This window comes from Equus przewalskii, chromosome 17, assembly GCF_037783145.1.
Source record: "Equus przewalskii isolate Varuska chromosome 17, EquPr2, whole genome shotgun sequence".
In the NCBI taxonomy this organism is placed as follows: Eukaryota; Metazoa; Chordata; class Mammalia; order Perissodactyla; family Equidae; genus Equus; species Equus przewalskii.
This window is the reverse complement of record NC_091847.1, coordinates 41,801,995-41,822,447: the sequence shown is the minus strand read 5'-3', so window position 1 is coordinate 41,822,447 and position 20,453 is coordinate 41,801,995. Positions and strand designations below refer to the sequence as shown.

The 20,453-nt window shown below is 36.1% G+C and overlaps 1 protein-coding gene across 25 annotated transcripts in view; it reads right to left on the bottom strand.

The window, feature by feature from the left end:
• SLC4A10 (solute carrier family 4 member 10) overlaps window positions 1-20,453 on the bottom strand; it is a 275,647-nt gene that overhangs the window by 58,245 nt on the left and 196,949 nt on the right. For all 25 annotated transcript variants that reach the window (XM_070581380.1, XM_070581389.1, XM_070581385.1 and 22 more), the window contains 3 exons: window positions 19,887-20,061; window positions 19,165-19,298; window positions 18,513-18,758 (listed from right to left, as the gene is read on the bottom strand). In XM_070581380.1, coding sequence (XP_070437481.1) covers window positions 18,513-18,758; window positions 19,165-19,298; window positions 19,887-20,061 — 555 coding nt within the window. The remainder of the gene's footprint in view (window positions 1-18,512; window positions 18,759-19,164; window positions 19,299-19,886; window positions 20,062-20,453) is intronic.

The window sequence follows — 20,453 nt, the reverse complement described above, 5'->3', positions numbered from 1 at the left end:
ATAGTTTGATTTCTACATTTTATAGATGGAGGAATCTAAGTGGTAACTTATCCAAGGCCATACTGATTAGATTTGAATCCAGGTCTGCTTGACGCTGAAAACTCTGCTCTTTCAGCTATAATATGCTTCACCTAGATGTAATGCTGTGCCATTTCCATCAGCATAGCCAGAAAAGTAAGATGGCTCCAGAACAAATTAAGTAATCTACATTTCACTGTGTGGTCTTCTCAGCTTCCCTTTGCAAGACCCCTCTCCTTTAAGATATTTCCCCCAAACACCCTGCGGCCCTGCCCTCATACGATGACAACTACACCACCACCACGTCCCTCAGCCCAGCTGTCCAGATTCTTATTTCTCACAGCCTTATCTAAACCTGCCTTCTGGGCTGGCATCACTTCTCCATTCACTTTGCTTGCTGGGTACACCATTCTCTCTGGGCCATGGTCTCCGTTTTCCAAAGTGATTGTACTGTGTGAGTGAGGACAATGGTGTCATGTGTTACCTATTCCCAGAAGTATATTTAAATTTCAATAGTGACTTTCTAAAAGTACTAAAAAATTTGGTATAAAAATGTCATGCTCATAGAAGAGACTTATTTTTGGAGAGTCGGATCTATAAGTGGACATTCGTCACCCATACCTCATTATCAGGGCTATTTCTGGTTAATAACAGTCATCATTCATAAATCCATTCCAAAGAGGAAAAATATATATTTTTTAACCTAAAAGATTTATTTTATACATCACAGATATCATGTACAGCCAACCAAATCATTGTTCTTTCCAGAGTCTGTACCTCTGATATTTGAAATCTCAGCAGATAGTTCTCAGAGGCTGTACATTTGTACACAAAATTTGAAAAAGATCTCTGTACCAACCTTTGGTGGCTCAAAGAAGGCTCTGTATTTAGATCTTATGTTCTTAAACATCAAAAGCAGGTATTCTACATAAATAAATGAAGATTAAATGAGAAAAATCTCACTTTCCTGATTTTCACTTATACTGATGAACTTAGCCCAAACAACTCCAACCCAAAATTACAAAAATGAGAGTAAAGAAAAAGAAATGAAAGAAAACTAGAGACAGCAATGTGAGGAGATGTGTGTATACATACACATATATGAAGATGAGTTTGGAACAAGTACTTCTGTTAATTTTATCTAAAATAATTTTTAGTGACTCTGGCCATAAGATGGGAATATTAATGCAAAAAAGAAAAAAAATAAACTTTAGGTGCATTAGACAGCCTGGTGCCTAAGACATTGGACTTTGGACTCTCTAGCCAGAGTCCCCATATCATTCAAATCCAAGCAGTTAGCCAAGCGATCTTGAACAAGTTATGTAACTTCTCTATATTTCAGTTTTCTCAAAGTTGGGATAATGACAGTAATCAACCTCATGGAGTTATTACGAGGTTAAAATGAGTAAATATAGGTAAAAGCTCTCATAAGTAAATACTAATGAGGCGCAAGGTATCATCATAGTTGTTGTTGTTACTACAGTTGTTGCTACCACCAGCTCATAGACTGGAAAGTCCAACAATCCAAAGGCAAAATAATAGGCAGTATCTGCATTTCTTTTTTACATTTTTAAAACACCTATATAAAACGCCAATAATTTTGACTTGTGGTGTTGGATTCTTTGGCTTAAAATACACTCTTCACTAAACACAGCCTCTACTACCCTTGACTGCCCAAAGAAAAGCCTGTGCTCTAAGCCATCTTATTTATTTAAATTGCTACAGAGTGATTAGATAAACATTATAATTAAATGCCCTCATCCAGAAGTCTTTGCATTTGTTTCAAGGCTAATGGAGGTGATCAGTCTTCCTTATACGAGAAGAGCCTGTGGCTGTCTTCTGGAAAACATAATTTGGTAGAACTCCCTTCACCATTATGACTAATTTTAGTCCCTGGGTGGCGGATGCTCTCCTTTCCCTTTGTAGTTATTATCAGTACCTTCCTGTGTGCGCTGAACAGGATTGGTCTGTGATTCATTTTTTGAAGTCTCTTTATTGACTAAATTAGCCCCCAGAGTGCTGGGTGGCTGGTTAGGTATTCACATAAGGCATAAAATCAGAGAATTATGACCTATCTGTAGGAACCAAATATATTTTTATGCCTATTCGTTTTTCTTTTTCAAAAAGTATTCTGAATTACAAAAATAATAAAACCACACCACAGAATATTTATACAATAAAAAGTGAAAAAGAAATCTCTCATAGTCTTTCGACCAGTTACTCTAATTTTTGGGTATATTTCTTTCAGTCGTTCTTCTTATGTATATTTTCAACATATTTATGAGCATACAATGTTTTTAATCTTCTTTTTTTCTTTTTTTTGAGGAAGATTAGCCCTGAGCTATCTGCTGCCAATCCTCCTCTTTTTGCTGAGGAAGACTGGCCCTGAGCTAACATCCATGCCCATCTTCCTCTATTTTGTACGTGGGATGCCTACCACAGCATGGCTTGCCAAGTGGTGCCATGTCCACACTGGGGATCCGAACTGGAGGGCCCCAGGCCACTGACATGGAACATGGAAACTTAACTGCTGTGCCACCGGGCCAACCCCAGTTTTTAATCTTTTTCATATAGCAATATAATGTAAGCATTTTCCTTGTTGCTACATTACTCTTCATAACCATCATTTTTAAGGGATGTGACTTAGTTTACTTACTCATTCTTTTGTTACTAAACATTTAATTTGTTTCTGTTACGATGATTAACTAATACAGTCCTTTATGAATATGTACATCTGTTTCCTTATTTTGGATTTTATTCTTAGAAGAGATTCTTTAAGTATTATACTTTTCATCTTAGGAAATTATATAGCTATATCACATTATGAAGAAAATAGCTTTTCAAAAATATGCAAAAGAACTTCATAAAACACCACCAGTACTAACTAATAGTAAAAAACATACTCTCTCCAAAAATTTTCTTTCTTTCTTTCTTTCTTTCTTTCTTTTTTGATGAGGAAGATTGGCCCTGTGCTAACATCTGTGCCAATCTTCCTCTATTTTGTATGTAGGATGCCACCACAGCATGGCTTGATGAGTGGTGTGTAGGTCTGCACCTCGGATCTGAACCTGTGAACCCTGGGCTGCCAAAGCAGAGCGTGTGAACTTAACCACTACACCACCAAGCTGGCCCCCATAAATTCTTTTTAAACTTTTTCTTATTTGAATTCTATCTCCATTCCAATAGCGATACCTTCTCCTGGGCCTCCAAATACATAACTTTGGAAGTATTTCTCACTCTCATGACACTTTGTACCTATATGTGATAGCACTTATGTCAACTATAATTAAGCACTTGTTTGTGCAATATTTAATGTCTAGCTTTTTCAATAGATAATATGCTCCATGAGAGCAGAGACCCTCATCTTTTTGTCCCTTTTACACTCAAGTGTCTGCAACATAGCAAGCAGTCTTGTTTGCTAATTCATTGATCTCACAGTTTAAAATTATTTTGTACAGGGGCCGGCCTGGTGGCATGGCAGTTAAGTTTGCACACTCCACTTTGGCAGCCTGGGGTTCCCTGGTTCGGATCCCAGGTGCAGACCTAGACACCGCTTATCAAGCCACACTGCTGCAGGCGTCCCACATATGAAGTAGAAGAAGATGAGCATAGATGTTAGCTCAGGGCAAATCTTCCTCAAAAAAGAAAAAAAAAACATTAAAAAAATTATTTTGTACAGAGGACTGGGGCTGGCCCCGTGGTCGAGTGGTTAAGTTCGCACACTCTGCTGCGGTGGCCCAGGGTTTCGCTGGTTCAGATCCTGGGCGCAGACATGGCACGCTCGTCAGGCCACATTGAGGCAGCGTCCCATATGCAAGAAGGACCTGCAACTAAGATATACAGCTATGTACCAGGGGGATTTGGGGAGATAAAGCAGAAAAAAAAAAAGATTGGCCACAGTTGTTAGCTCAGGTGCCAATCTTTAAAAAAAAAAATTATTTTGTACAGGGTACTATGTAAGTGCTATGGGGGATTCATAGAAATATATGACAGTCCCTGCCCTTAAGGAGTTATAATAATAATAATCCTGTACTATTATCTTTATTTTGATATGTCATAGGAGAAAGTTCATGGGCTTTAAAACCAAACAGACCTGAGTTTGACCCTCATTTAACATTCACTGGCTATGTGATATTGAGCAAATTAGTTAACTTCTTGGGGCCTCAGATTGATCATCTGTAAAGCAGGTTATTGTGAGGTTTAAATAAAGTCACGTATGCAAAACTGTTGTTATAGCTCTTATAAATTGGAAGGCATTCCATTATTACTTGTTGAATTAATGAATAAAGACATCAATTTTTGCTTTTCTTTCTTTTTTTTCCCCAAGGTTGTTCATTTTCTTCTCATTTCCATTATCTCAGTCAATAATCATGACTTAAACATTCCACACCTGGGTTGTTGCTCCTTGCTCCACTTCTTATGATCACCTTCTAATCTATCAGCACATAATTCTTCCCAGAGCTTTGTCATTATCCCTAATGGCCTTTTTGTCAGATAAAACTTATCACAGTTTTTAAGGTTCTCTGCCAGTTGGTCCCAGGAATCCATTCTATCTATCTAAGTGCTCTCAACTCTAATTATGACCTGCTCACGCAGAACTCACACATACAATGAAGACAGAGAAAAGTATAGATATGCCATATATAATAAACTCAAGAGCCAGGTACAACAGAGATGGAGTGATACCTTAGGGTTTATTTCTTCTACGAATGCTTTCCAGCTCTCCAGTGGAGTTTGTTACTTCTTCCCCTGAGCCTTTATACTATATCAGTAGTGTAAACACTTACTATGTCATGTTGCAATTATTTGACTATGCCTTGCCTCTAGCTCTTTCTTCATTTATTGATTCAACAAATACTCTATGTGCAGCCACTATGTACAAAGCACATCTCTAGACCCTTGATAATTACTGAGCTCCTTAAGAGTGGAGACCATATCACACTCATTTTCATACTATAAATGCTAATAAAACACAGAGAACATCAATGAATGTTGAAGGAATGAGCCAAGCGAGTGAGTAAGAGAATGTATGGGCAGAATGGCAAATCTACTTATTATACCTTAAAGATTTTGCTCTATTCTACCTTTGAGTTTTGTAGATTGCCATTTTCCTGAAATGCAAAATAAATTTGGTTACATGGGAACTGACTGGATGAGTACCACCTGGCCCGAATTAGCTTATCCAATGGCTTGTCATAGGACTTGAATTTCCCATCATAAAACTTATTCTTAGAAAGAAATTACAAAATAACGCATGCACACAATGCCAGTTGAACACTTCGGAATACACAGAGAAAACAAGCCTTTCTTCCTCATAATCTTTTCTTCTGTCTTCGAAGTATTGTAAGTTTGGTAGGTATCCTTCCAGATCTCTTATTCCCTACGTATTTCACATGTACTTCTTATGCATTTTTGAAGGTTAAGACATGGTCTCTAAAAGGCTGACCTTAGGGCCTTATCCAAGGCCACCAACTAGGACATTGGTATAGACTCCTCTGCTAACCTTTTCAGCCAAGTTATTACCAAGCTTCTTAAAAATAAGAAGGTGAAGTGGAGCTTCAATGTGATGCAGCAAAACTCATCTCGAGCTAAACATTTTTCTCTCCTAGTCAAATACCTATTCACAGGGAATTGTTATAATCAAAATAAGCACTTTTATGCTCTAATAAGCTCTAAAATAAGAATTCACTTTACCTTATAAGTACAATATTATTCAAATATTTATGTGTTAAATCCCTCTAATCTTACATTTTTTATTTTCTGCTAGAAAATAAAAACTGCTTGAAGATTGTATCTATGAGAACTAAATAAAATAAAGATTTATTCCAAGTCTCCTATATTCTAAATATTAATCATAATAATTACTTTGGGCAAACCAGCAGTCTATAATGTAGTACAGTGTCGAAAGTGTTCAACTAAGTGTTATATGTGTTGGATTTTAGCCCCTGTTCTTCACTTGAGTAAGCTATAAACCCTTTGGAGCCTCAATTTGTTATTTAGCTCTAAATAGAGGTGATATTCATCCAAAATTTCATTCATTTATGCAACAAATGTTCATTGAACAACTATTTTGTGCCAGGAACTGATCTGGACTCTGGGAAAGCAATGATCATAACAGACTAAATTACCATCCCTCACGAACCCTTCATTCTAGGAGAAGAACAGACAATAAATTAGATTGATAGGTAAAGGTACCACTACACATAAGCACAATACTATGTGCTGGTGAGGATGCAGAGCAATGGGAACTCTCAAACATTGCTGGTGGGAATGCAAAATGGCAGAACCACATTGGCAGTTTCTTATAAAGTTAAAATAATCACTTTTCATATAACCCAGCAATCCTGTTTCTAGGAATTTACCCAAGAGAAAATGAAAATATAGTCTAAATAAAGACCTGCATGTGAAGCAAAATAGCTTCAGAGTAGAAACAATCCAAATGTCCATCAACTTGTGACTGGATAGCCATTTGTGTTACATCTCTACAGTGGAATACCACCCAACAATAAAAAGGAATAAATTGATGCACGCACCAAAATGAGTAAATCTCAAAAGCATTATGGTAAGTGAAAGAAGCCAGACACAAAAGGCTATATAATCTATGATTTTCATTTATGTGAAATTCCAGAGAAGGTAAAACTTTAAAGACAGAAATCATATCAGTGATTATTAAGGGTTGGGGGTTGGGATGAGAGACTGACTTTTAAAAGGCACCAGGAAACATTTTGGAAAATGTTCTATATTTCAATTATGGTACTATTCATTTGTCAAAACTCATTTAAGGTACATTTAAAAGGGGTATATTTTATTGCAGGTAAATGATAAATAAACCATATGATATTTTTAGATAGGAAAGAGTGACAGAGAAAGGAGTTGAAATTAGATAGAAAGCCCTCAAGTAGGTGATTTTGAAAGAAGCGGAGGAACAAGCCACATAGATATCTGGGCATTCCAGGCAAAAAGAATAGCAAGTGTGAAAGCTGAGGGGCAGAAACACGCCAACTGTGTATAAAGGAAAGGTAAGGAGGTCAATGTGGCTGGAGCACAGGTGTAAAGTAGTAGGACAAGAGATAAGAGAGGCAATGGGGAAGAGATCATGCAACAACTTGAAGGTAATGGGAAGACATCAGTGCGCTTTGAGAAGCAGAGTGACATGATCTGAGTTGGGTTCTAAGGGAATAATTCTGGCTGCTTCATAGAGAACAGCCTGTGGAAGAATAAGTATAAAATCAGGGACACAATTTGGAAGGCAACTGTAATCATCTAGACAAGTGACTATGAGGTAGAGGGGGTGGTAAAAGTGTTCAAATTCTATATAGAGAGCCATTATATTTGCTGAGAAATCTGGGTGTGTGTGTGAGAGAGTAGTCAATAATAAATCCATCTTCTTTTTCAATCTGAACAGCTGAAAGGATGAAATTGCTGTTAACAGGGGGAAAGACTTGAAAGAGCTTGCTCTTGAAACTCGAAACATAAATAGGACTAAACTATAAGCATTTACCCAGTATATTAGTTTGCTAGGGTTGCCATACCAAAATACCATAGACTTGGTAGCTTAAACAACAGAAATTTATTTTCTCACAGTTCTGGAAGCTGGAAGTCCAACATCAAAGTGCTGGCAGGGTTTGTCTCCTCTGAGGCCTGTCTCCTTGGCTTGCAGATGGCTATCCTCTTCCTGTGCCCTCACATGGTGTTTTCACTGTATGTGTGCTTCCTGGTGTCTCTGTGTGTCTCCAAATTCCCTCTTCTTAAAAGGACATCAGCCAGATTTGATTAAGATCCACCCATATGACCTCATTTAACCTTAATTGCCTCTTTAAAGTCCCCATCTCCAAATATAGTCACATTCTGAGAAATTGAGGGTTAGGGCATATGAATTTTGGGGGAACACAATTCAGCCCATAACACCCAGTGACATGATTTCAGAGTGAGAAGGACCATCTCTCTTATCCCCTAAAAACTTACTTCTATGATTGAAAAAAACATTCTGTGGGTGCTTCATTTTTTTAGATATCAAAATTAAAAATTTGTGGAGGAAATAAAATTTGCCTTCTACGAATCTTTAGAGCAAGTTCTGATAGACCAAGAAGATCCCAAGTACCTATGTAACAAAGATGAGCAACACAGTGGAGTGAGTGAAAGCTGCAGACCTGGCCTGGACACACACTTCATTGAGACTAACAATGAGCATTCATTTACAGAACACATTCTCTTACCTTTCACATAATATTTGAACAGTCTTACAGGGAGAGTATTTACAAAGATAGTTTTTAAGCTAACTGAATTTGGCTAGTTCTATAAATATATAGTAGAAATAGTGTTCAGAGTAATTAACATATTAATTTCTATAGTTTAAGGGAAGCGTTTCTTCTTCCAAAACAAGTTACTAGCAATATCTCTAAGCATTCACTTAGCATGACTAATAATATAATGTAGTGATAACACAAAATATCCAGCAAAGTAGAGATGAATGATTGAATAATGTAGCAACATTTTACATGACTAGCATAATTTGCTCAAAATTTCCACTAGCATAATTTGCCAATAGGAATGTCAGATACCTTGAGTGAAACTATGAAATCATACACAAGGTGCCAACACTGGCATTATACTAATCTCATAAAGAATTCATGGCAATGTGCCCAACAGGTGAGATAAAGTTGAATGGCAGAATGAGATCGCACCGCCTGACAGAGAAAGCAAAACATTGAGGAAAGTGGGTTCTACTCTTCATTAAGCTTTACTTTATTATTAGTAAGTGATAAGTCATTAACTTGTTCTGTACAATAGATCTTACTGCTCTCTAAGATTTTAGTATATATAAAGTGAAATATTTAAAAGGACTTTGAAGAGAAAAATATTTCTTTCCCTAGAATTCAAACTAGTCTCAAAACTTAAAACTTTAGTGAACTTATTTTAATTGATGTTTAGAAACTGAAATCGCTAGGTTGTGGATAGAGAAATGATTCACAACTTTTTATAGTTATGTATTTCTATCTGTTTTGTCAAATATCCACATACTTTTATGGTTTGTTTTCTTTTCTATTTACAATGGTTTGTAAGGATATAAAAATCCAGTGGAATTTTTGGAAGAACATTTTATTATGAATATTTGGTTTTAAAACCTCTGTTGCCTGTTTAAGCTTTGCCTGCTTTTCTCTGATTGTATATGTATCAGTGGTTGAGACACAGTGCCTTAAAGAACTTTTAAAATTCCAGCAGTTGGAAGAAGTATTAAGAAGCTGGATGATCTCTCAGTCTATAGGCAAATAACGCTCCAAATGTGCTTCAGGGAGGCAAAGATGAGGGGTATTATTTTTTCAGTTGTACATACAGACATATATATTAAGCAAACATTTATTTGAAAATATGGGCAAAATACTTCCTAATACCTGTTTCCTAAGCTCGTTGAAGCTCCAATTCTCTTATTTTAGGTACTTTGGCTTCATCTTGCACAAAAGGTTAATTCAAGGATGATGTAACAATATTATAGAAGCAGGATTCTGTTACTGTTGTAGCTGTCATTAGGCACCAAAAATGTCTGGACACCAAATCAGTTAGGAATTAATTCTTGAGGTTTGTCTCTAGGAGTTGAGGCTACACGACTCACTTGCTAGATTTTTATATCATGTATCTTAATTACCTATAATTTTTTAATAGATTTTATTTTTTAGAGCATTTTAGGTTCACAGCAATATTGAGCAGAAGATACAGAGATTTCCCATATACCCCTGTCCCCAGACATGAATCACCTCTCCCTTTATCAACATTCTTCACCAGAAAGGTACATTTGTTATACTTGATTAATTTACATTAAGATATCATTATCACCCAAAGTCTGTAGTTTACATTAGGATTCACTCTTGGTGTTGGATATTCTATGGGTTCGGACAAATTTATAATGGCATGTATCCACGATTATAGTATCATACAGAGTAGTTTCACTGTCCTAAAAAATCTGTTTCATTAGTGTTGAGTTTTAGGAGTTCTCTGTATATTTTGGATAACAGTCCTTTATCAGATATGTCCTTTGCAAACAGATTCTCCCAGTCTGTAGCTTGCCTTTTCTTGATACTGTCTTTCACAGAGCAAAAATTTTTAATTTTAACTAAGTCCAGCTTATAAATTCTTTCTTTCATGGATCATACCTTTGGTGTTGTATCTAAAAGTCATCACCAAACCCAAGATCATCTAGGTTTTCCCCTATTATCTTCTAGGAGTTTTATAGTTTTGCATTTTACATTTAGGGATATGATTCATTTTGAGTTAATTTTTGTGAAGGGTGCAAGGTCTGTAGCTAGATTCATTTTTTTGCATGTGGATATCCAGTTGTTCCAGTATCAGATGTTGAAGAGACTGTCTTTGCTCCATTGTACTGCCTTTGCTCCTTCGTCAAAGATCAGTTGACTATATTTATGGGGGTATATTTCTGGGATCTCTATTCTGTTCCCTTGATCTATTTGTTTATTCTTTCACCAATACCACACTGACTTGATTACTGTAGATTTATAGTAAGTCTTGAAATCGGGTACTGTCAGTCCTCCAACTTTGTTCTTCTCCTTCAATATTGTGTTGGGTATTCTTGGTCTTTTGTCTCTCCATATAAACTTTAGAATCAGTTTGTTGATGTCTATAAACCAACTTTTGATTGGGATTTCAATGAATCTATAGGTCAAGATGAGAAGAACTGACATCTAGACAACATTTAGTCTTATTAACAATGAACATGGACTATCTCTCCATTTATTTAGTTTTTCTTTGATTTCTTTCATCAGAGTTTTGTAGTTTTCCTCGTACAGATCTTGTGCTTATTTTGTCAGATTTATACTTAAGTATTTCTTTTTGGGGGTGCTAATGTAATTGGTATTGTGTTTTTAATTTCAAGTTCCTCTTGTTCACTGCTAGTACATGAAAAATCAATTGACTTTTGTATGTTAACCTTGTATTGTGTAACCTTGGAATAACCACTTATTTATCAAAATTAGTTCCAAGAGTTTTTTTGTCAATTCTTCTAGATTTTCTACATTGACAATCATGTCATTTACAAACAAAGACCATTTTATTTCTTCATTTTCAATCTGTATACCTTTCATTTGTTTTTCTTGTCTTATTGCATTAGCTAGGACTTCCACTATCATGGTGAAAAGGAGTGGTGAGATGGGACATCCTTGACTTGTTCCTGATCCTTGTGGGAAAACTTCTAGTTTCTCATCATTAAGAATATCAGCTGTAGGCATTTTGTAGCTATTCTTTATAATATTAAGGAAGTTCCCCTCTATTCCTAATTTACAGAGAGTTTTATCATGAATGAGTGTTGGAGTTTGTCAAATGCTTTTACTGTATTTATTGATATGACCATCTGACTTTTCATCTTTAACCTGTTGATGATCAATTACATTAATTGATTTTTGAATGTTGAACTAACCTTGCATACCTGGGATAAATATCACTTGGTTGTGGTGATCATTTTTTTATACATTGTTGAATTTGATTTTCTAATATTTTGTTTGGGATTTTTGCATGTATTGCATTTATGAAAGATATTGGTCTGTAGTTTCCTTTTCTTATAATGTCTTTGTCTGGTTTGGGTATTAGGCTAATTCTAGCCTTATAGAATGACTTAGGGAGTATGCTGCCTCTATTCTCTGAAGGAGATTATACAGAATTGGTATACTTTCTTCCTTTAATGTTTATTAGAATTCAACAGTGAACCTATCTGAGCCTGCTGCTTTCTTTCTTGGAAAGTTATTAATTATCGATTTAATTTCTTTAATAGACATAGGCCTACTCAGATTATCTATTTCTTCTTGTGTGAGTTTTGGCAGATTACCTTTCAAGGAATTGATCAATTTCATCTAGGTTATCCAATTTGTGGGCATAGAGTTGTTCATAGTATTACTTTATCATCTTTTTAGTGCCCATGGGACCTTTATTGATGTCCCCACTTTCATTTCTGATATTAGCAATCTGTGTCTTCTCCTTTTTTCTTAGTTAGCCTGGCTAAAGGCTTATCAATTTTATTGACCTTTTTCGGTTCATTGATTTTCTTTATTGATTTCCTGTTTTTAATTTCATTGATTTCTGCTTTAATTTTTTAACTACTTTTCTTTTCCTTACTTTTTCATTAATATGCTTTTCTTTTTCTAGTTTCCTAAGGTTGAAACTTAGACACTAGATTTTAGATATTTCTTCTTTTCTAATATATGCATTTAATGCTATAAGTTTCCCTCTAAGCACTGCTTTCATTGCATCCCACAAATTTTTATAAGTTGTGTTTTCATTTTCATTTAGTTCATTTAGTTACCTTTAATTTTACCAGTGCAGTTCAGTACACTGTTTAACAAGTCAGTACTTTCACCAATGAAAATCCATTTCTGACATTCAGCAAAGCCTTAGTGTTGATCGAGATGTGGCTAATAGATGGGTTTGTAGCAACCTTTTCTGGAGTTTAGGTTCTTTGCTTTAATGTTAGCTGACCACTCCTGGAGTTTAGACTCCTGATTAAAATACTAGCTGCCTATGCTTGTAACTTAACCTAACATACACATATTACTACAGTGTCTGTGCTGAGGTATTTTAATGTAAATTAAAACATCATCATATTCCATTTTTAATATTATGGAATATTTCTTTAAATTCAGGACGTGAAGAGAAATTGGGTCAGTATTTCAAAGATTATGAACTCTCTGAGAACGGTCACCACATCTCAACAAAGTGAAACACTGTGTATTTGATATATAACCACATGACTTCTGGCCATTTGATGCATCTTAGAGAAGAAACCACCAATTCCTGATTAGCACTCTTCCTCTAATATTGGATGCTCAAGTAAATTTCTTCCCTTTCATAGCTATTTGACAAGAAAATATGAAAGATAATTCTATTTAAGTTCAGTAAATCTGTAGTTATAGAGAAGGAAAATAGTGGCTAAAGGTGAATCTAAGAAGTAACATTGTTTAAAGATACTTAAAGGCTTACTGGTACCTACCAAGCCCCTGGCTCTGGAGGCAGAAAAATGAAGGGACATTAATCTTCTACACAAAAGGCTCATAATCCATTAGGAACAGTGAGGATAAAACAAGTGAATAATAAACTGATACTGGATATTATTGCTACTAGAGATAAGACTTTATTATTAAAATAAGAATTTAGTTCAAAAGCAGGAAGGGAAAACAAGAATTGTAAGTGTTTGGATTAAGAATCAAGAATGAGGTGGGTTGGCAGAAGTTTATTTATTGAATAATTATTTATTGAGTGCCTACTATTATATTTATTTGATTCTAAGATGTCAGATAATCCACTTTCTTAATACCAGCTTTTTAAGGGAGATAAAACTGTATTTTAAATGTGCATATCAGTTGTAAGAAGCATTTTCAGAAATGTAAAAATTTGAACAAACATGTTCATTTTATGATATGTACCAAGCACTTTGCTAGTACAGTGTGTACAAAGGTGTACCTAATACTCATGGTCCTAGCATTATGGAAATTAATCTAGTGGGGTTACACACACATTACACAAATAAATACATGAAAATATAAAGTTATGTTGCAATCAATTCTAGATAGATTTGGTCAACAGTATATGAAGTAAAAAAAGTAATTAAAAAAAGTTAAAACACAGGGGTTTCTCTAAATCTGAGTTTTATTCTTTATCTTTTGACTGGTGAGTGCTAAAAGGTCAATGAGCTATGATAACTTCCTTTTCGTCCTCTTTCTCCTGGCATCTCTTCCCAACTTTTAGAGCTCTGCTGTAGGATGCAGTCCTGCCTCGCTTCATTCTTACAGATGACTTCTCCACTATGTTGGCACCCTGTCTAAATTTTCAGTCAGAACTAGTTTTATGGATGCAGATTTGTACATTTTTATCCCACATTAAGATTCTCATAACATCTTAAGTTTATTCAAAACTTCTAGTTGAAATCTTTAAGAGTAGTGTTAAAGATACTGTAAAAGAACACAATTGTCTTCACTTGTCAAACAAGATTGGCCAGGTGATGTCAATCATTCTACAACATGTTCAGTTAATCAGTATACACTAAGTATTACTTAATGTATGTACAGGATTATGCTGTGTCTATGGGGGGTAAAATCGCTACATGTTTTCTACTTTAAAGGAGGCTCAAATCCAGTGAGGAGATGAGAAAATTCCTTTAGGAATATAATGTCAGTCAGTAATAACATTTATCCAGAACAGATTACTGTCCTGGGTTATGTAGAGGGCTCAGTGTTAGAAAAAAAACAACAAAGAGACAGGGAAAAAAACAAAAACAACTTCCCATAACCTAACAGTGAGATCACGCTTTCTTTGTTTTTAAAGATTGGCAGCTGAGCTAACAACTGTTGCCAATCTTCCTTTTTTTCTTTCTGCTTTTTCTCCCCAAATCCCCCCAGTACATAGTTGCATATTTTAGTTGTAGGTCGTTCTAGTTGTGGCATGTGGGCCGCCACGTCAGCATGGCCTGACGAGCGGTGCCATGTCTGCGCCCAGGATCCTAACTGGGGAAAACCTGGGCCACTGAAGCGAGCGCATGAACTTAACCACTAGGCCACAGGGCTGGCCCCAAGATCACTCTTTCTAATAGCTTGGTAATTATTGAATATTATTTAACTCTAGTCTGCTAATATATTGGAAACCAGAGTAATGGTCAGACCCTGTTCTTTGCTTTGACCCAACCAACTGCAAAGGGTTAATACAACCCTAATCTTTCCTTAGCTAGCCATCTTTGAGAGTTTTAGATTATTTCTATACACTGAAGGAACATTTCACCTTACGTAAGCAGAATGCTTTATTCTATTTTTGCCATTCCTTAAAATCAAAGCAACCTAGAAAAAGTTATTCCCACAAACTCATGTCTTATTGCTAACTTGACATATTCAGCTTGATCATCTGGTGTAATGTATATATTCTTGAAACTAAATTGATTATCTTGACACTTGCTCTTGGCACAATGATAGGAAAGCTTCTAACTTCAAATATAAGGTCTGCATATTATCATATTGTAAGGTTAGGATGCCAGAGGAAGTCGAAAAGTCTTTAAAAAATCAAAGACATTTTGTTATTTGGTTGGTAAAACTTTGAATTTAAAGAAATCTGAACATAGGAGGCCCAAGTATAAAGAATATCTGAAATGTAGATCCTAAATATGATGCCTCTTTTTTCACTATCTTACACATAAACAAAATATGTGGGAGCATAGGCATATCAAGTTCGAAAAGATTGCAATCTCTGAGATAGTACATCCTAGCTATGACATTTTCTAAGAATTTTTCTCATAAAAACTATGAAAGCATGAGGCCAGCAACATCAGTAGAAAACTTTAGGTCAGCATGAGTATAATGACACTCAAAAACTGATTCATGAGGAAAGGTCACAGCGACAGGAACAAGAAAACTACCAAAAGTGTCATGAAACAGAAAATGTTTTGTGCAAAAGTGTGCGATTATATAACACATTAAAGTAGTCATTATTGTTAGGAATAACTTTAGTTTTCTTTAATACACATGACCAAAAGCACACTAATAAATATATGCATAGCAAAAAAGATTGGTTTTGCTTCTCCAAAGAACAAGTGATGGCAATACCTGGTCAGATTCCTGCACATAACTTGAGTGGTACTGGAAGCCAGAGAATCATGGGGGGAAAACTAAAGTGAAGACAATGCAGTAAGGGTCTCTGGTCAGCACCACATTTTCCAGGAGACTGTGATTCTCCGTGTTTCTCTTACACCCATTTCAGGGCCAGGCAACACTAAAACCCCACTATCCATCGGGGTGAATCAGTCTTTCCATTCCTTCTACCTCCTTAATTTTGGTTGAGAAGGGATTCAGGCAATGGAACACAGTGATTAGCACACATTCCTGCTTGGCCTTCAAATAATTAGGTTTCAGGTGCCCACACTGTGAGAAAGCAAAACTTTAACTTAAACTTGCGGTGATCTTTTTTTTAAAAAGAAGGATGGAAACATTGACAAAGTCAGGACACGTGCCACTCTCCTCTTGATTTCCATGACAGGCAAGAATCACAGACAAACAATGCTATTTTTGTTTTCAAATTATCCTCTGAGCATTTGTCTTACTTAACCCCACAAGTTGTCTTGATCTCACCACCTTTTGATCCCTGGGAGGTTTCAATCCCATGTTTATCCATTTGCTCTCCATCATCTCTCTTTCTACTGTCTCTGTCCTCATTTTCAAACACATAGCTTTTTTCTGTCACAAATTACCATTCTTGTGATCTCATTGCCCTCTCCAGGACACACTGTTTTTCACTTTCTGTGACCCCAAAATGGCCTGCACATATTTCTCCATTTCTTTGCTGGCTACTCCCTTCTTAATGTTTTAAGTCCTTTTAGTCTTTCCTCCCCCTCCCCCCAATCCTGTCTCTTAAAGTTAAGAATGATTTCTTTTCCTTATTCTGTTTGATCTCTATACACACTGTCCTCTCTAAAGATTTCTTGATACTGTCTTGTCCCTTGCCTTCTACAACCTGACATTATCCTTGGTTTTCTCCTTTTCTCATGCCTCTTTCTTATTTTTTATCTACTCGCTTCATTTTTTCACTGTTACCTTCAAGCTGTGACCATTATCTAGGGCTCAGTTCTTGCTTTTCTGATCTTTTTCCTTTCTAGACCAGGGGATTTTAAACTGTGTTCCTCAATGTGAAGTGCCTTAGAAGATGCCACTGAGGGTTCAGGGAACAGTTAGAAGGGTGGACATTTGGTGCCTCCCTACCACTTCAAACAGAATAGTTCTCTTTTTATGTTTTATTTGTTCCATATTGTTTCTTTAGGAGAGCTTATTTGTATTCATCAGTGTACTGAAAATCACACAAAAGGCGTAAAACTTGAGTCTAATTTCTTGTTTTACCACTATCTATATGACTTTGGACAAATATTTCAAAACATTAATGAATTTCTTGCATCCAGGCCTGTGCCATTCCCTCTGTCTGAACCACTCTCCTGCCTTATTCCTCAGCACCTTTCTAACTCTTACAGATTTTTTGGTCTTCTAAAGACTTCCTTCAGGAAGTCTTCTCAAAACCCCAAATCTGGGTTAGGTGCTCTTCTGATGTGGCACCACAGCATTCTGCACCAATCCCGTAACACAGGACTTATTTCATTGTGTTGTCTGTCTACATTCCCTACTGGACATTCATCGAGGACAGAATATTATTTATGATTTCCCTAGCACTGAGCATAGTGCCTGGCATGTAGTAGGTTTGAAAACCCAAGCAGACATAATTATATATCCCAGCAAGGATAGAAAATTAGGTGACGCCGCTCTCTTTTCAACTAAAGATGAATGAAAAAACATGTATCAATATTATCCCTCATTCTAATCAAACTGCTATACCCATTTGCCTGCTTTCTGAGCGACTCTGACACCTTCTTTATCCCCTTCTGAAACATGTTCACAATACCCTCATTATTTTCTTTTTTTGGGAAAGTTATTTTATATTTCCGCTCTGATTTTTCTTATCCAAAAATAGACGTGTACTGTTAAAGATATTTCTAATGACCAAGAAAAATTCAAAGTACTAAAAATCATGTTATTTTGAACACTGTATCATTACATCATTCTTAACAAAATTATAACATTGCACCATTTGGGCCTAATTTCAACTTCTTATAATAGTAAATAAAGACAATAAATCTTCAAAATATTTGAGGCATATCTAAGCAGTTTATAAGAAGAGCATTTGTTGTTGACAGACAGGTTATAACTGCCTCATAAAGAACATATTGTTTCAAATATTTGCTGTATAAAAACTTATATGTAAATGCAACAAAAAATTCTAAAGTTAAATCAAAGAAAAGAGTAATGTAATGTCTACATATACTCCACAAACACAGCCTTAGGGAAATTCCAAACTGCTGGCATACTAAAACTAGAAAGTACAGTAGATCCAATCCCATCTTTAATCCTAAACTATAATACGAACTTCAGTAGGTAATACCTGAGTACTTACATCACAAATGTAGTAAGTTCCAAAAGCAAAATTATATTTCAGTTTAGCGATTTTTTTATTTATGTTTTTGTCCTAATTTCAAACATCAAGCTAATACAATTTAGACTCAACAAGTCTCTTTTACCTTTTTGTTCTAAATCTGAAATCTTATATTTTCACTACTACGTTTCTTTGGATTATAGTAAATCAAAAAGGCCTTAAAGGAAGACGAAAAGTGTATATATTTTGCAAAAGCAAAATCTCTGTATTGTAAAATTGACCTTGGTCCATTATCTACTTAATAGGGAATGTTTGACAAACAGAACTTCAAACTGATATTCTTGGGAGAGATGTTATAATGAGAACTCAAGTATCAGATGAGTGACTGATTAGATGACTTTTAAAATCCTGTTCAACTGTGAGAGTCCAGGATTTAGGTCATGAATCAATTTAAGGCACTCTATCTGCGGAGTAAGTTCCTCACATTTCTTCTAACAACAGCAACATTTGTAAAAAGAAAAGCCAACAGGGGAACTGGTACTTACGAGTATTGTGTCAGTAGTTCCAAATCATTGTGCATGTTGATTGGATATGCTTCACTGAGTTCAAACAGCTTCTCTAGGGCCTCATAAATGAAGATGATGCAAATGAGAGAAGCAAAGGCTTCTTCAGTAAAGCGGGTGATGTAGCAGACAAGGGAGCTTGCGTCAGTGGCCACAAGGATGATACACAGAGTTGCAGTCCAAAGTCCAATACTAGCTCTTAAAGATAGGTATGACAGCCCATATTCTCTGGGGGGAGGAAAAGGAAAGAACAGTGGAAAGAAGGTCATTTAACAGCTTGCCACCATTTTAAATAGATGGAAATATGTCTAATTCAGGAAGTGAAAGTAAATAGGCTTCACATTCCACGAGTATCTAAACTCAAGACTCTGTCTAAAGGCAATACCTAAGAGGACAAAACTAAAAGGGGTTTCTCAGTGCTTAGAACTGAATATCATTTTTTATGAATATTACATAACAATATAGACAAATCTTTTACTTTTCCTTTATTTCTGTGGAGAGACAAAAATGGCAAACTGAATCAAATCAGCCACTTCGACCTCTCCCAGAAGACTTCGAAATGGGATGCTGGGAGAAGTATAAATACAGCAGAGAAATAGAAAGGGGCTAAGGGCCAAAAGTATATAACACTTACTTGCAAAATTTAAACAAAATCTTTTCAAACACCAAAACCGGTCCTGTACTGCCTAATATGGTAAGAGGCTGTCCACCAAAGAGAGAATAGGCTATCCCAGTCATGGATGCTCCAAAGAGAGATTCGATTGCACTCTGTGTAGAGACAGAAATGATTCCATTATCTAAGCTGTACAGGCAGACTTTATAACTAGGGAGAAAGTGTTTAAAATATGTAGGTATATTCTTTTTCCTTTGCTATGAAAAGCCTAGCAACCTTGGGCAGGATGTGGGGGAGGGTAGGAGGGTAAGAAAAGGGGCAGGCAGTCAGCAGAGTATGAATGGTAGTGAATGGGGATGTAGCCTCTCCACCTTCCTCATCTCACTTTTTTTGCTTACTAAAAGTTTACCTGTATGCACGATAAGTGTCAGGACAGAAACACAGCCTGTATAAATGGGAAATGGACCTCCTGCGAGGTAAGAACCAGAGCCTAAAGCTGGCCTAGGATTGGGGTCAGGGATAAGACCAGAACCTTGCTAAGACTAAGAATTAACTGTTCTGAGACATTCCATTCCCAGCTTACCAGTTCTACTAGCCATCTAGAAAATTCGTATGTAGTTTATCTGCCAGAGCATACATCAAATCTTTCCTTATAAAGAAGTCAAAACTTAAATGCTCACTTATCTAACTACCAGTCTTAAAAACTGATTGTTTCAAAGTTCAGAGAAAAGTATAATACATACTATACGACCTTCAGTTGCTTCTCCCAGCAGTCCTCCAAATGTGATGACAGGAGACATACAGGCGCAGTAGAGAAATAGAAAAGATGCTAAGCACTGCAGGCTGAAAGCATCTCTGAAGTCACTCCAGAAGTATGGAGCTTTTCTTTTGATATCTAAAATAAGTCCCCCAAAAATCCTAAGACAGGGGGGAAACACAATAGTGAAATCCAAATATAAAAACACACAAGCCAAAATGCTCTTCTGCTTTGTTGCCAGGTCATAGTACACGTTTCCCATCAGCAGAGCTGAGACTCACATTAACCTGCTTTGTTGTATCACCACGATCTACAGGGAAAGCTTTGACCACTATGTCACCTCAATCCCTAACCGAACATTGTGTAAACAACCAAAAATTCCCCAGTTCTCTCAAACAAGGTCCAGACTGTTCCTCAATCAAAATTCAAATAATGAGATTTAAGGATTACTCTAATTTCCATGCCATTTCTACATCAAACTATTTCTAAACTCAGGCCTACTACCCTCAACTGTTGGCAGCATTTTCTAATTGTTTACATTCCATTTAGTGTA